We start from the raw sequence: 18,408 nt of genomic DNA on the forward strand, positions 1-18,408 counted from the left end.
TGTATACAAGGTATTTTAAAAAAATACCAAAATGTAGAATTAAATCTTACCTATGAATAACAAAATACGAGACCAAAAATGGATAGAATTGCTTTTAAATATTGGGAAATGTGAAGAAGCAAAGGAGCTCTTTAAAAATAAGAGTACCAATACTCATATAAAATTCTTGAAAAAAATAATACAGAAAAAGAGTGCATCAATAAGAAATGAAGGGAATGTTAAAGGCCATCCTTATTCTGAATCACCAATGCAGACAGACTAATCAAATCTTACACTAGCATGGCACTGATAGGTATTAAGCATAGGCTATCTCATTCCAGTGGCACACTGTCAAACTACTAATATAAGATCTGAAGTGATAAGAAGATTATCAGCAATGGAGACTGCAATATAAACAAATTGAATGCCCATTTCTCTGCCTATAGCTCTAGTTTGTAATATGAAGATTTGGATGTATATATGTTTGTCATCCATGCTTTTCATATTTACTTAATGGATTCCTTAAAATGCATATTTTATTTAATGTGTAAGCATTTGTTCCTTGCTTCTGTAACCTTCCCAGTAGTGCAGCCTTCCCTTTCACTAGTGCATATGAAATTTTTGGAATATTTTTGTGGACCACTTTACCCAAGAATCTAAGCAAGTCCTGCTACTCACTGGCAGTTCCTGTGTACAGAGGTAGAGATGAATGTCTGCTACATAACAGCTGTTTTACTGTGAATATTACTTCATAAGTCTAAGTGAAATATATACTCAGGATTCAGGTGCATAGATGAAAGCCATCTTACTAGAAATAATAACATTTAATGATCTCCCCCTCCCCCCTCACTTCTATATTGTGGAAATTGAAACATGCCCATTTAAAAATAGAGAGACTGATTAGGCAAGAAATTACCAAATTTTGTTAATTTCCTTGACCTGGTAAGATCAACATGAGGGTCCACTGCAAAACTATATAACAACAAAAGTTTTAATTTGGTATGCTAGACAGATGTGCACAAATGCACTAAGAAAAAGGTACCAAATATTTAGAGGCTGCAATGATCACTAAAAATAAATCAAATTAATATCAGATACATGTCTATAGATCTATAAGAAAAACTAATTCATGCATAGTAAAAAAATATACCTCCTATGTCTTTTCTGGCCATCATCTCTGGCACATACTTAACTTCCTACCTTAGTTTTGCTTACAGATTCAGCATTTGTTTATCTGTGTGGTGGACAGATTTTTTTCCTGTCAAGGGATTAGATATTCACATTCTGATATATACTTCGATCTCGAGATTTTGTTTATTTTATTTGCTTTTGACTTCTGCCACCAGTATTTATATTCACTGTGTTACCTCACTTCATTATACTTAATAAACAGCTTTGACCATGGATTAAACAACAACTAGATGTGAAAACTGCAATTAGTCCGCATATAATTCTAGTTACTACTGTTTAATCTTTTCTCTACAGGCATTAAAATTCAAAATTCTAATAAAAAACAAAAAAGTTGGAACAATTGAGGAAAGTATGCTCAGGAGAGATTTAGACAGTCATGGTGAGACAGCGGAAGCTTCTGCATCTGAAAATATATCCGATGATGCAGACGACAGTGCTGATACAGCCTCTCTTTGCCCACAGCGTGATTCCTCAAAAAGAAAAGGTGAAGGTACACCTTCAGCCTCATCCAGAAAGAAAGCAAAGGTAATTTTTGTCTCAACTGAATTTAGAAAACACATAGATGTGTGCCAGCTGTTTTTAACAAAGAAGGAATATATTATCTTAAAAGAGAGTAAAAAATTAAAAAGTAGGCTTCAAAATTACTTAGAGCAATATATTTTGAAATCATACATTTTAATTCAAGGTTTCAGAGTTTTCCTGATTCTGACAAGACACTCCAAACTAGAGCATATTTTAGTATCCAACTAAAAAGCGAAAAACAAACCTTCCCTTGGGTCCCATCCTAAACTCCACCTATGTTTTTTACTTTCAAATCTTGTGCTTGCCCCAGATGCTCAATAACATAATAGAACTAAAATGAAGTTGCCCAACTGCTTTATTGGTCTCAAGGCTCTCCTGGAGCTATGCATGGAGAGCACTGACAACAGTTCCTGATGATGAAGGATAAAATGAAGTATTTCTTCCTGCAGTCCACCAATCTATTGTGGAAGCTTTGAAGAGTTTCCATTCCCATATTTTCTTCCGTTCTAGATTTATGCATGAAATTAGGTGTAGAATTCTGGTTGTGATAAAACATTTTTAAGCACTTAAAATATAAAAGGTATTTGTCTGTTTCTCTTGTGAAGACTTAACATTAAATATTATTTCTGAAAGAGAGTGTAAAATCTGGATTCAATCTTCTTTTTGATGGTCAAATTGAGCTTACTAATTTTTTCAAGTAAATAGTAATTCTCTGCCATATTAATCTGTTGCTCCATCAAGGTTCAAACTGCTGTGTTCAAGGTTTCTAAGCAGGCAGGAAGCTTCTAGTACCCAGTCATTTTTGCAGATCATGCTCTCTTTGTCTGAATGAGAGTAAACTGGCAATGCTCCCAACGGCTCTGTTTTTGCTGAGAGTCAGTGTCTCTTCCTCTGTGCCTGTTTTCTCTAAGTGTTTTAAAGGTCAAGATCTCTGTTTTTTTTCTCTTTCCATCTAATACAGAGCGATAGGAAGGACAAATTCTTAGGAAGGATGAAGCCCTCTTTGAACAGGGAAGGCCAAATTTCCAGATAATGGGGTCACATGTATTTGTAACATCATCTTACAGATCAGAACATGCACCATAATACATCTTGATCAACAGCAGTAACAACAGACATCTGGTCATGTTTCACAGGCAGAAGAGAAAATGGTTTCTGGGGACCCATGATATTGGAGTGGGAGTATTTATTCTGCGGTCTCACTCTATTGCTCTCTTGAAGGGTAGGAGAGCATTTGAATCCATACCCAAAATACCCTAAGTGATACTGTTGGCTTTGGCTATGTCACTGCTTTCTACATCTAGAGAGTTGTATTATTCAGTTCTGTGACAACAGACTTTGACTGCACCTGGTGGGACACATCCTCAGAATAATTAATGCACTTGAACTTTATGTATCTAAAGACCCATAAGCAGGCAATCCCTACTCTTTTGTCAGAGGAGAATTTGCCTTCAAAAGCTCTAATGGGATGTAAATATTATTAGCACCATCAGCTTGTTGCTGGTTACTACCACTAATTAGCTCACAAGTTCATGCTAAGTAAAATGAAGATGTCACATAGTACCTCAGTTTAAGAGGTAAGGTTTAAAGTTTCAGTGTACTGCAATGTACAGCAGCCTTTGCTTTTGCTTGATTTGGAAATGAGACAAGACTGAACAAAAACTTTGGCCAAAGAATTTTCCATCTTGATTAAAAACAGAGTTTTCTTAATTTCAGAGCAATGCTTGGAGGAACATACCTATGATTGATTTGCCTGTTATTCCATATTTTTTGGTTGAGTTTTTGTTATTGCTGTATAGATGCTTATGATTTCTTTTTCTTTAAATATTTCCTACCAGAATACCTTTTCTAGTACTTTTATGTCTTGAGGAGTATTAAGTTGGACATACTTTTTTAATGAGTAATGTTAAAAGCCATGAAAAGTTATATTAATTTACATACCAATCTCAGAATCAGGAAAATTACAAGGCTATCCAACAGAATACTGTGCTAGAAAGCATTGGAAGCATCACTCTTTTCACCCTACAATTGCAATGATAAACATAGAGGCAACAACCTTAATTGTCTCTGACTGGGGTCAACTCTCAGTACCAAAAGTCATATTTTAAGCTCAAATATTCATTAATTGTGACACGTTTTTCCATGCTTTTTGTATCTAAAATTATACCTTCTTCTTAATTGTAATTAGTAATAATGAAATATGTGTATTTTGTGATTCTTTTATTCTTCCGTTATTTTATACTATGATTATCAGATGGAAAAGATAAAAATTGCCCTTGCATTGTCGGACCTTGTGATTTATACCAAATCTGAGAAGTTTGTGAGCTTTGAGCACTCCCAGAGTCATCAGAAGTGCTATGAAAATAATTCAATTGGAGAAGTTCAAGCACGAAAATTTGTAAAACATTCAGGTAATTTCTTTTGATTTAATCAGATAAAAGTTACAATGTGCCTATGGTTCACTGCTTAGGCATTGGGTTAAAATTTTATGAAATGCATGCTGCCCAATTTTATTTGGTTGTCTTTATAACACTGTGTTGTGGTTTAAACCCTAGCCAGATAGCTTGTTCACTCACTCCCAGTGACTGGTGCTGGGCTGACAGCAGTCGAGGGCCTCCCCCCACGGGGCTCTCCCCTTCCCCGCTCCCGGAGGAGCAGGGAGGAGGATCGAAAGAGTGCAACTCCTACGGGTTGAGACAAGAACAGTCCAGGAACTTGAAAGTGTGTGGAATATATTTCACACACACCTACCTCCCATGTACAGCCTGTAGTACCCCCTGGAGCTGGGCATGCAGTAATCCTGGCTTTGATGATAAGCACAAATTAGATATTCTCCATTGATGGAAAGAATAAACCCCGTAGCAGGCAGCTTGTTCGACTAGTCCAGGTCTTTCATACCAATCATGTTGGATTATTCAAAACTCAATCTGTGTGGAGCTTCTCCATTTGTGCAGCCAATACAGTGCAGCCTTTGCTGATTTAACTCCATCTGTCTTCCAGCAATCGTAAGGGAATGTTAGGAGCAGACATCACTGACCATGAGAATGAAGTCTGCCATAGGCCCATTCATTTAAGGTCAGCTCAGCTGCCATCCACCACTTTGTGGAGATGATTCAATGGTTGACTAGATGAATGGTGATAAACAGTGTCAAAACCAGTAGGCTTTTTTTCAGGTTATCATAGAGTCCTCTCTGGTCCCTCTAGCAATCTACTGAACATAAAGTAGGATGGAAGAGATCAGAGTGATGACCCTGGAAATGTAAAGCTTCCTTTTTTATTATTAAATGGGGATAGTGTACTTAGAGCTACACATCTGTGTAGTTTATACTTTTGTGTGAAGGAAAACTGCTAGGAGTAAAAAAACTCACTTGAATAGCTAACATCATCTGAAGATTTTGAAGGAATAAATTGTGTTTTAGAGATGCACTGTTCAATGGTCTTGAGATTATTCAGTTTTTTTATTTAAACCTCAAAACAAGTTAAGATCATCTTGGGAGGATTGTTTTCCTATTGAACTCCTAAAGAGTGAATGGGCTTTTTTACCACTATCCTATTTTGTGTCCCTTAGTTTTCCATGGGGACATAGTGGGATGTAAAGTAAAGATCATGCATTTACTGAAGAGGTGAAGAAATAGAACCATAGAATCATAGAATAGTTAGGATTGGAAAAGACCTTAAGATCATAGAATATTTTCATAAAGTAATGATTCTTGGTTATTGAAACTTTAACAAAAGACTGCACTACACACAGATATACTATCAGATTCAAATATACACAAAATATTCTGGTTTAAAAATAGGATTTTAGCCATATCTCAGTGGCCCATACACTAACAAACATTACCATTAATATAAATGTCCTAAAATAGAAATACATTGATATGATATACTCATTGTGTAAATAAAAATAAAACATTGCTGATCAGGTTATTACATTTTTATTATTATTTATTCAAATAGGATCTTTTTATTAATAAAGTTTTCCTTACCAAGGTTTTATCATTCTGTTTTTCAGCTAGAGATTTTGTTTTACATACGTCAAAATTCATTACAAGGATCTATCCCAAAGGAACAAGAGCAACCTCTTCAAATTATAATCCTCAAGAGTTCTGGAATGTGGGGTGTCAAATGGGTATGTACATTTGCAGAGACTGTATTCCAGGCTGGTTTTCCTTCCATGATGGTTTTCCTTCCTCTTTTTTTTCCTCTAGTATTTTTTTCTGTTATGTGGGTTACACATTTTCCCTCAGTGGTATCACTTTCGTTTTGTGTTTTCTAAACTTTCTTTTCAGTCAACATATCCTAGAATAATTTTTTATCCTAGAATCCAGGAATTATGGTACGTAATAACTAAGGGGAATATTATTTTCATCTATTTACTTTTGGAATTAGTTACAATTAGGCCCTAAGTAATTCCAAATATCACTTTCTGTTAAACAGCTATATCTTACCCCAAATATCCCAGTATATTTTCATGCATTAATTCCTTTAAACTACTTCTTTTTTTCTTTTCTTTTTTTTTTTTTTTGATAATAAGAAAACCAGTAGTAAGAATACAACTTTTTAAAGCTTTGAACTTCATTTTGCACTATTCCTAGCCCTAAGACTAAAGAACACACTATTTTTTTTCATGGAAGTGTAGCAAAAACACATATATAAACAGCTTTCAACGGCTAAACCAAAGTTTTATTCTTTATGTATTATCACCTTCTTTATTAATAGATCTATGATATTTAAATATGGGTGTCTGTAAGGAGAGTTTAAATGATAATTTGCATTTTACTCCCTGTCTGTTTGGGCTGAAATTATGTTAAGTATGTTACTTTAGGTTTTGAGGTAAAAAGTGAGTGTGCTTTGCATTAGGCATTGTGCTGCCAAAAAAAGAATAAAGAAATTACAATATGCCTTTCACAAAAATGAAAATAGATTATAATTTTTTTGCATGCTCTATCTATCAAATCCCATAACCTCTATGCTTATTTGTCAGCTGTGGCTAAGGTGTAAATAGAGCACATTTAGAAGAGAAAATGACAATGGTAGCTTCTTCTGCTTTTTTTTCTTTTTTCTTTCTTTTTTCTTTTTGTCTAATTTCTCTTTGAAAGAAATTCTTTTTCAGCTGAGGTCTAGCATTCTTTATAGTTTAGCAAGCACAAGGAAGCATCTGCCTGTTTAGCTAAAAGCGGATGTTGTTGTAATGCAATTGCATATGCTTTTTCCAAATGTTGATCTATAGCATTGAATTAGAATAGACAATGGAAAGATATATATGTGTGGTTTAGGAATTTTTACACAGCGATGGAAGCCTCATCTAAAGGATGTGTGGGTTTTCAATTGTTTCGTGTGACTGGAGAGGCAAAGATGCAGGAGATGGGGGCACAACAATTAATATTGGTGCAACAATTCCTAGATTATGACATACTACTGCAAAGAAGCACTCAAATGCTCCTGGTCAGCAGAATACCCAGGAACAGCTGGGAGTCTTCAGTGATTGTATAGATGCAGTGTAAGTTTAGTATCTTAACTTCCAGTACAAAGTGTATTAATTTCCTGAGCAATGAAATAACAATAATTTTGTTTCTCTTAATTTCAAGATAGATTTGTTAAAAATAAGCATGACTTCTGTACTCAGCAGGCTTTGGAAAACCTCTCACCTGTAAACACTTTCCCCCTTTTTAATGGCATTAGAGGCAACCTTGCCTTCATGTCTTTGTTTTAAAAGATTCTCAGTTACAGGATATTTGCATCTTCGGCAGTCTGCTACACCTTCTTCAGCCTTAGATAAAGACCAATATTTTTTGCATCCACATGTGTATTCTGTCTTTGATTCCATATCAAGGCCATCTGAGGGAGACTGTCAGGTGAGCAGGGCAATTTGCCATAGGCTCAATGTTTTCAGAGAAAAATATGGTCTCACCTTGTTATATTATGGTACACACTCGTACAGAGATGGGCACAGATTTCACTTTGCCTGTAGGGATTTGGAGCTTAGGTGTGCCCTTGCTCCAGGCTTTCTTTTTCACTTGTTTCTTTTCTCAGCTCCCAGAATATCTTCTGTTTCAAGTTACCATCTCAGAAATGGTTTTAACAGTGCTTTTTTTTTTCAATTAATCTTGCACATGCATATTATTATTTAACCCCCTAATGTTTCTCTAGATACTCTCCTACAGTTACAGAATTTAGAAGGAGCATCATGACTCAGCTTTCAGTGGGAGACTGCTGTTCCCATGTCTGTGGCCATGACCACAAGCAGTGGAGGAAGTCCTCAGGCCTAAACTTTCTATCATTTGCAGTCCCCACCCCAAGCTGTGCTATCAGTATCACAGTATCACAGTATGCTAGAGATTGGAAGGGACCTCAAAAGATCATCTAGTCCAATCCCCCTGCCAGAGCAGGAACACCTAGATAATGTTACACAGGAATGTGTCCAGGTGAGTTTTGAATGTCTCCAGGGAAGGAGACTCCACAACCTCCCTGGGCAGCCTGTTCCAGTGTTCCGTCACCCTCACTGAGAAGAAGTTTCTTCTCAAGTTTAAGTGGAACCTCTTGTATTCCAGTTTGTACCCATTACCCCTTGTTCTATCATTGTTTGCCACTGAGTAGAGCCTGGCTCCATCCTCGTGACACTCCCCCTTTATATATTTATAGACACTAATAAGGTCACCCCTCAGTCTCCTCTTCTCTAAACTATAGAGACCCAGCTCCCTCAGTCTTTCCTCATAAGGGAGATGCTCCACTCCCTTCATCATCTTAGTTGTCCTGCACTGGACTCTCTCCAGCAGGTCCCTGTCCCTCTTGAACTGAGGGACCCAGAACTGCACACAATATTCCAGATGCGGTCTCACCAGGGCAGAGTAGAGGGGAAGGAGGACCTCTCTCGACCTACTAACCACCGCCCTTCTAATACACCCCAGGATGCCATTGGCCTTCTCAGCCACAAGGGCACAGTGTTGGCTCATGGTCATCCTGTTGTCCACTAGGACCCCCAGGTCCCTCTCCCCTACACTGCTTTCTAACAGGTCGTTCCCCAACCTATACTGGAACCTGGGGTTGTTCCTGCCCAGATGCAGGACTCTACACTTTTCCTTGTTATATTTCATCAAGTTATTCCCTGCCCAACTCTCCAGCCTGTCCAGGTCTCGCTGGATGGCAGCACATCCTTCTGGCATGTCAGCCACTCCTCCCAGCTTAGTGTCATCAGCAAACTTGCTGATAGTACACTCAATTCCCTCATCTAAATCGTTGATGAATATATTAAACAATACTGGTCCCAGTACTGACCCTTGAGGCACTCCACTAGTTACAGGCCTCCTACTAGACTCAGCCCCATAGACTACAACTCTCTGGCTTCTCTCCTTCAGCCAGTTCGCAGTCCACCTCACTACCTGATCATCCAGACCACACTTCCTCAATTTAGCCGTGAGGATGCTGTGGGAGACTGTGTCAAATGCTTTGCTGAGGTCAAGGTAGACCACATCCACCGCTCTGCCATCATCCATCCACCGTGTTATTTCCTCATAAAAGGCTAAGAGATTGGTCAAGCATGATTTCCCCCTGGTGAAGCCATGTTGACTGCCCCTCATAACCCTCTTATCCTTGATATGCCTTAAGATGGCACTAAGGATAAGGTGTTCCATCACTTTCCCAGGGATGGAGGTGAGGCTGACCGGTCTATAGTTACCCGGGTCCTCCTTCTTGCCCTTTTTGAAGACTGGAGTGACATTTGCTTTCCTCCAGTCCTCAGACACCTCTCCCATTTCCCAAGACTTGGTAAAGATGATGGAGAGTGGTCTAGCAATGACTTCCGCCAGTTCCCTCAGCACCCGTGGGTGCATCCCATCTGGACCCATGGATTTATGGATGTCCAGATTGCTCAACTGGTCTCTAACCCATTCCTCATCGACTAAGGCAAACCGCTCCGTTGATCTGACTTCATCTAAGGTCTCAGGGGTACAGGGCTCTTCAGGACTGCCTGCAGCAGAGTAGACAGAGACAAAGAAGGCATTCAGTAACTCTGCCATCTCTGTATCTTCTGTCACCAGGGCACCCATCCCCTTCATCAGTGGGCCTACATTGCCTCTGGTGTTAGTTTTGTCTGCCATGTATTTGAAAAAGCTCTTTTTGCTGTCCTTGACCCTTCTCACAGTATCACAGTATCACAGTATGCTAGAGATTGGAAGGGACCTTGAAAGATCACCTAGTCCAATCCCCCTGCCGGAGCAGGGTTTAACTCTAAGGAGGCCTTAGTCATCCTAGCTGCCTTCCTACATCCTCTAGCAGCAGCCTTATATTCCTCCCAAGTGGCCAGCCCCTCCTTCCATGACCTGTAAACTCTATCACTCTATCAGTGTCACTGTTGAGATAATGTAGGAAACAATGACTAGGGAGATAATGTGAATTTGGCCACTCAGTGCTGGCTGTTCCATGAAAGAACTGAAATGTACTCAGAACCCCCATAATTCTCACATTGTTATAAATTCTGCTTCTCATCCTGACTGTTGCTTTGAGGTATAGTTTTACAAGTACAGCAGGAATAAAACAATTACTAGTTAGTCTACATTTTGTCTTTGTCACTATAAATATTTATTGATAGTAGAGATTTGGACTTGGGCTAGGCTATTGCTGGAAGTATCTTGCCATTCCAATACCATTTGCAATTGGTTTGATTATATTCTGTCCTTGTGGTTGATCGTCACTTAGCTTGATGTCATGCTATTGCTGGATTATTTAGCTGGGGTGGTTCACTCTCCGTATACTATCTACATTGCTATTAAAAACTGGCAAGTTTGTTTCATGCTTAGAGGAATGGCTAGCCAGAGGTACTTAGTTTAAAACTGAATTTTATCTCAGGCTTATCATACTGCAGTTAACTAGTTTTCTTTCTAGCCTGTAAATCTCCACACTGATCTCTGCAGAGTACCGATTTGTTAGATCTCAAACAGGACTGAAGACTTTCAGAATAACTACATTGATTGTTGACTCAGAGTAAGTTTTAATGAAAAGTCAAAATAAACATTAGTGTAAAAAACATTTGATTTTTGCTGTATAGGAGCCTTGGGCCCCTTTCTGAAAGAATTAAAAATATGCAGGAAGTGGTTACATCTGCCCTCTTGGTCACATCATTTGCATCTTCATTTAAAGAAACATTTTTCTCACGGGAATAAGATGATGTTATAAGCAATTCTCCATATATATTGTTTCCAAGGCATGTCACTTCTATTCTTGATTCCCTAATCTGTTTCAGATAATTGTTTGGCAGAAATATAACTTCACAATGCAGCTCCCAGAGTTCCACTCAGTGAATCTTCTGCTGATGTCCTTCCAGATAGATTTTTTAGTTTTGTGTCTGTCTTGTGTCCATGTAGCCCACGTACTCTCCCTTGTCTCCCTGCCATTATACTCTGCACCCCGTGCACAGAAGTAATCCCTCCAGATACCTTCTACCACTTTCCTAAATCTGTTCACAGGACTCAGATTTCTCCTATGTATGTCATGCATCTGCCTTCTTCAGCTCCTTTCACCCTGCCTACACCTGCTAGTTTACCCTTCTCACCTTTAAGTTCCTCTAATTTCCATAATTGTTCTGGCTGGACAAAGAAAATATATTAGGTTTTGTTCAAATCTACATATAATATACCCTGCCAGGCCTCTGAATCATGTAAATTATGATAGCTGAGTTATTCTTTCACTTCCCTTAGTGACAGACCCAAAACAGTGCTCTCTTCTGTACCTTGCCAGCAATTTTCTCTAAACTGATTGGAATGTATTAACTTAGAGCAACCTGGCACTCAGTTAATGCAGGATGAAATGGTTCAACAAGCTGAAGATTTGTTGGGGCTGAGGATGAGAGTTATGTAATTGTGTAAATCTAATTTCCAGAGGAAGGCAAGTTAGAAGCCACAGTAAAAAGTACAGCTTCCACAAAATCGCTTTGTATATCACTGTGCACTCAGTGACCATTCCCTGAATATTGAGACTCATAAGAACAGGATATGTTTTGTGAACAAAGAGATATTATAGAGAAAAATACTTTTTGTAGTCTGGGAAAATTAGTATGCTTCCTGCATATAACTGCAGTGTGGCACTGGAAAGAACTAGTTTGGTTTATCCATTTCTGCTTTTTATTTATCAAATAAAATGGAATGGGAAGATTTATGCAGGGAAAGAAAATTCAGGATGGTTATTAAAATAAGCAGATATCAGTCGTATTATGTTGACTGAGAAAAACAAAGAAAAAAAAACCCAATCACCCAAACAGAAAACCTCAGTGGGAAACAAACAAAACACAACCAAATAGAAAGACTTATATATCCTTTTGAATATGTTCTTTCCATGAAGTAGAAAACATTGTCTATGTATCAAAACAATCTACAGGAATGACTAAAATATGTCATAATTTATATAAAAAAAACATGCTATGGAAGGTACAGGATTTTGTTTTACAATAGGCTATATGAAGCATGTTTTCTGGAGCACTCATAAAAATTTATGATGCTGTGAAAGTTACAATACTTGTATGATGGATTTTTTTTCTCATTGTGGTTTTCATTTTGGCCTGTGCCATCGAAATGCAGCTTGGCAATTTTATCAATCACATGTGTTTGTGGCCAAATCTTGTGCGCAATAGTACGATGAAAAGTAATACACAAAGAGATGAGTCATAAAGAGTTCTTCAGCTAGTTCTGATTTTAACCTCTGAAGCTACCAAGGGAAAAGGCACCCACACATTTAGATCTTGGTATGCATCACCTGTGCAACTTAAAAAGGACCATCAAGTCTGATTTTGCTTGTCAGTTTAAGTGAGAGAAAACTTAAAGAAGAGGCAGACTTTGGAAAGCCTCATAAAGACAAGGATAATGCCCTCATAAAGAGGGCATAGGATTACTAATTTACTTCAGACTTTTTTATTCCTGTATATTTTCTGTGAAGCTGTTTTTTCCTTTCTCCCTGGACAAATGGCAAAACTGGAAACAAGAGGACTGATCAAGTGTTTTTGTGTGCCTAAATAAACAGATTATGTTTGATCATAGGAAGTTCAGATATTCTCATAATCTTAATGAACACTATGCATTTTAGAATATGTGATGGAGTGTTAAATTTAGTAAGGGTATTTATGAATTAATGAAATTGAATTTAAGGAAAAACAATCTCTTCTATTAAAGGACTGTGGAATACTGATTGTTCTTACAGACATAATTAGTTTTTCTGCATTATAATTTCATACTCTTGGTTATTATTTTACTGGAAATTTTTTTATAACACAGCAAAAGGGTAAAGCAAGCATTTTCTATAACATGGCTTTTTTCAACAGCTAATGTGGCATCTGAAACAAAATATTCATTACATTAGAGCTTTGAATTGTTTTTGCCTGAATTTCTAGTGAAATCTGTGAAGTAACATAGCTAGTCTCCAGCCATTAAAAAAAGCTTCAGCTATTTTTCCAAACTGGGCTCCAGATTTTGTTGCAAACTAAAACACCTGCTCAAAGGCAGAGTATAGGTCTGACACATCATACACCTCACGGCAAAAACACGCACAGGATGTTCTGTACAACTATTCTTCCAGTCTAGAACTCATTCTTTGTTTGGGCTTGCAGTGGCTGTGGCCTTATCCTACAACTGAGTCACAGAGAATGTGCTATGAGAAAGAGAAGAAAGATTCCCTGAGCCAAGCAATGCCCTGGAAGAATGAAATGAGAAGGGTTAGAAAAGTATCTCTTGGTTGAACACTCTCTCTTGTTAAGGTTTCACAGACAAGGCTAGTCATAATAGGTCAGCTGCAGAAAAGGTGCAGGGGTCAATCCCTCTGTTATTACTGTCATCCTAATACGGTTTTGGCAGTCCAAAAATTCATCTTTAGGTAGTGAAAACTAGATCTTGCACAACCAGCAAAAATTTTACTAAATACTGTTGAACAGTGTGTTGTGGAAAGATAATACTAAGATGCCAAACAAAAAAAATGTGTTTATTATGAATGAATTCATGTAGCTGGAATAAAAATCCACACTGTAATGGGCCATATGGGCATAATGGTTTATGAATCCCAAAAAAAGTTTTGCTTTACCTCTTACTGTTTGCTCCCATAAGTCCTCAGCCCAATGGGGCAGCTATTAGAACTGCAGACTCCAATGGCGTAGCTATTAGAACTGCAGACTCCAGGGATATGCTTACTCTCATCCTTAAAAGTGTGGACCCATTTTTGGTTACATTGTCCTTAAACTTCATCAACTACATCTCACTAGTTGTAGTGGGGCAGCTAACTTGTGTAGAGATCTACAACTTAGGTGAGAGAATACCACCCTGATACATGAAGCTATCTGAATATACTCAACTTTCCTTTGGAATGGCTCCAAGGGCTGGGGGTGTTTGAATAATGGTTTCATGTTTCTCTTGCAAGATAAAGCTGTTGGGCTACTCTGGAGACTGCTTTTTTTAAGCAGGTTTTTTGTTGGGTTGCTTTTTTTGTTTGGTTTTTTTTGTTTGTTTGTTTGTTTTTTTGGTTTGAGTAATAGATACCGTAATTTCACTTGAAAGCAAAGAAACATGGAAATTTTATCATTAATTTTTCCAGCTGTATGCACTAAATCCACAACTCTAGATAAGTAATAGAACACTAAATCATTGATCTGAATTCTAGTCAATTTTAAAGAAAGAAAAAATTGCAGGGACACAATTGTCTCTGAACTCCTTGATGACCTGTTCTAAATACTGTGTTAGAGACCCAGACTAAAACAGGAAAGGGAAGCTGATAATATATGCTATTTTACCAAGAAGTACAAGGCAAATAAATTTTAAAATTATTATGGAAATGCATGTATTTCAGGTGTGAAATAAGTGAAATGACAAGCAAAAGATGTTCAGGCTTACTGAAGTGTAACTTTCAGACTCACACATTAATTAAATACAAAATTCAATTTAGATTTTAGATTTGACAGCTTATCAGAAATGCTTTGAGTACTTTTCCCATGACAGTGTCACAAGAGAGGATACCTAATTGAAATCAGTTGCAAATATATTTGGACAATGGATGATTTTTAGTCACCTGACATCTTTTTTTTCCAGTAGAGCTACTTGTAATTAAGTAGGAACAATGTCAGCAATTATAAATATTAGAATGACTGAATTCTTAGCATTTCTAATGACAGTGACAGTGCCTTTAGAGCAATAATACTGAATTAGCCCAAAGATGATAAGAACATACTGACTGCGCATGCCAAGCATGATGTGTCAGAGTTATGCATGTTACTCAGTTCTCAGAAGAGTAGTCCCTCTTACTACAACAGAATACCATATGATGTAAGTCACTTATAAATTAAGCTTCTGTAGAATAAGAGCACCCTTTTCAAGATGCATCAGTGATACACAAAACCAGAGTTTATACTTAAGCTTAATAAAATTTGGAGTCTGAATACCTAAAGCCCCACTTTAGGCAAGGAGAGTCAAAAAATACATTGAGTTTTTGGTAAGGAAAAGATGTGAAAGACAGTTGTATGTAGAAATTTTGCTAACCAGTTAAGTCTGATGTGTGTTGTAAGGGAACCAATCATCACTCTATACTTTTTTCCTAGAAGATGTGTTTCTTCATAAAGTTTGGGTGTGATATCACCTATTCATTGGTTTGGCAAGAGGGCTAAAGCTTCACAAAGATTTTAAAAAATTATAAAGTCCAAGGCAAAGGGGATCCTGAGAACACTTATAAAACTGATTTTGGACAGTATGCCCATGAGTCTGAATTAACAAGCACTCAGAGGTGGCAGTGGGGATTAGAACAACTTGTCAAGACAGGACCAGAACAAGTAATGCTTAGAACCTCCCTGTTGTAATTTGCAGTCTTAATTATGCTGGAAGTCTTTGTAGTTTCTCAGATAGACTCAGATAAAAAAGCTGTTAAAAAACACCACCTTACACCGTTTTTCCAGGTTACATGTTCTGACCGCTTGGTGATAGAGCATGTGATCTTCCTTATATCTGCTGTTAGTGGAAAGGGTTTACAGAGTACTACAGTATGCACTGGATTTCTCTTATGCAAACTCCATCAGATAGCATATGAGATTGAATAATATTTTCAGTATTATTTGTACTTGAGAATATTGTGATAGTTAATGTTTGTACAGGGCTTAGAAGTTAGTGTTATATTTACCATTCAGATCATGAAAATATAATCACATTTTAGTTTGATAGAATTTATTTACTACTGATAAGAGGTCTTCCTGCTGTGTGTGCTGCTTCTGTAAATGAATGTTTGCTTCCTGGTATATGTAACAGGTGGTAATTTGTCATCATGTTACAGTTTATCTTTCCTTCAGATGTCTTTAGTTGTTTTCAAGTTGGTAGTCTGAGGATGGAATATCCTTCCTTTTCATCCATATTTTGAGTCAACTCATACTCAGCACAACCTTTATTCTGGCTGTGGATGAAATTTTTAAAAAGCCACCTATATCTTTTTGGAGAAAGTAATGTGGGCTACCCAGTCACACAAGGACTTCTGAAAATATTTCTGTAGATTTGGGCAGTGATGGACTGGGAGCAGCTGCAACCTGCATGTGAGAAGAAAGGATAGAGAGTCAACACCTATCTGGGAGTACTAATGTGGAATGAATGCAATGTCTTCAAATCCAATCACATAGATCATCTCATAGACAATGATAAAATACACCAGAACATTCTGATGTGGTCCTGTTTTCATTTTCCCAGTCTGCGTGGAATTCAATTCAAATTTTTGGTATATAAGGCACAAAAGATGCATTGCATTCACTGTGAGCAGCCCATTTTAAGAACATATTCACTTGGAAAAACCTGAAGGGATAGCAGTAAGACTGATCAAAGGTTTGGAAGTGTGATCTATTGCATCTCTTTAGACTCAAATGAGTGAAGTAAATCATAGAGATAGAAACATTGGCACCGAGTGCTTTTTGCATAGGGTATTTTTGGAGATTGCATAAAATTCAGACATTTTGAGATGGATTTTAAATGGCATAAAACGCAATTAAGTAACACATTTTAAGGAAAACTGGTGACAAATCTGTGCTTATTCATTTTAAAATCTTCCCCTTTAAATACAGAAAATATATTAAAGCTTAGGGTCGTAATACAGTTAATAGAACCAGGAGGCAAATAATAAAATATAAAAAAAAATGACAGTTTCAAAGTCCCAATAGGAATATTAATTGGGAGGCAGCATCACAGACAAAAGACATGCAGTTTTCTTCAACCATCTTCAAATCATAGTCACTTAAAAATCTAAGAACTCATTCCTCACTTTGGTTTTCAAAAGCTTTTGCTCTCTGTCTAAAAATCAATTATATCTTGAAAGGTAGTGATTATGGAAGGTACTGTATCCAAATACTTCAGTTAACTGCTTGTGATACATAGGTGTGTGATGAAATATACCCTTTGTATTCATCTGTGTATTATGGATTGTTTCTCCTTTTCAGATCTAGGCTATTTCTAACTTGCATTTGCTATGACAGTTATTTAACCTGGGGCCAACAGGGATAGCCATGGCAGCTTTGGTACTTTGCAAGAAGGCTTGAGTATTAAATATTCTGATCTGAAGGAGATGTGGCCTCATGGTTTCAGGAAGAGTTGGATCTGATGCAGGAATCCTTTGCTCAGCTTGTCCTCTGCTGTTTTGATTTTGATGCTTTTGGTGCTTAATGAAAGGACTGAGGAGAAAGTCTAACTTACACAGTGTTAAACTTCAGGTGCCTCTACTTTCCCATGGAAACAATACATTAAGATTAGGCACTGTTTAGGTGTTTTCACACTAATCTTATTTGGTCTTCTTACCAAACGAAACCAGGAGTTTGAAGCTCTATTTGTACATGCATTAAATTTCTACCTTTTCATAAAACAACAGTACAAGGCATTTATTGACAGTTCATTTCTTGAATTCAGCAAAACTAAAATGAAACATTGGGTAAAACTCAGTCTTCTTTGCAGAAAAAGATGTTACTAAAACCACACTGCTAGACAACGGCAAACATAGGTTTTACTTTATGAATTTTGCCATTTCTCAAGGAGTGTAAGGGTGATAACTACATCTTATTAAAAAGAAAAACTATGCCTCAACAGTACTCCATAAAGTGTCCTGGGATGCCCAAGCAGCTATGAATTTTGCAAACAAATATAGTAGAAGTAAGTATCCAGAGAATATAGTATAAAATTTCCAATTTGCTTACCTTAATCGGATTACAACTGGGAAATCAATAGGTAAATTAAAACAACTGTTCATTGTGTTTTTAATTTATTCTAAGGTAAAATTAAGTGATATAAAAATATAGTGTTGATGTTCGAAGATATCAACCCATGATAACATCGCCCTTCACTTGTGTTGCAAAAGTAATTTTCCTAATATGATAAAATGCAAAGTATTTTCTTCTACTTGTTTCTGTTGTTAAATCAGATTTTCCTGCTTAGCATCGTATAAAGCTTGGCAAATTTAGCAACAGTCTCATTATGTGCAATCATGTAATTTATTTGATCATGTGGAAGCGGCTATTTGAAGCTATGACTGTTCAGTTTGACTAATTTCAGTTACACTTTTTAAACCACATATCCTGAAAGTATGCCTAGGAATTACCCATGCACTGAGAGATTCTGGGTTATCTGTAGATCATACCAGGACCTAGGCTTCAAGGCGTCTCAGGGTTGCAACTCTTTAACATTCATTGCACTGCTTGAATCAGTGTATTAAGATACAAGGGTCATATAGCACCAC

At 37.2% G+C, this 18,408-nt stretch overlaps 1 protein-coding gene across 1 annotated transcript in view; it reads left to right on the forward strand.

Moving 5' to 3' along the window:
- The window catches only part of PLCZ1 (phospholipase C zeta 1), a 52,845-nt gene that overhangs the window by 24,466 nt on the left and 9,971 nt on the right, over positions 1-18,408 (forward strand). The window contains exons 6-8 of the mRNA XM_061444641.1: positions 1,465-1,695; positions 3,947-4,103; positions 5,708-5,824. Of these exons, the coding sequence (XP_061300625.1) occupies positions 1,465-1,695; positions 3,947-4,103; positions 5,708-5,824 (505 nt within the window). The remainder of the gene's footprint in view (positions 1-1,464; positions 1,696-3,946; positions 4,104-5,707; positions 5,825-18,408) is intronic.

The sequence above is a fragment of the Pezoporus flaviventris genome, unplaced genomic scaffold, assembly GCF_033815535.1.
Source record: "Pezoporus flaviventris isolate CSIRO_AGI_PZ_B2104156 unplaced genomic scaffold, CSIRO_AGI_Pfla_v1 ptg000002l, whole genome shotgun sequence".
Lineage (NCBI taxonomy): Eukaryota > Metazoa > Chordata > Aves > Psittaciformes > Psittacidae > Pezoporus > Pezoporus flaviventris.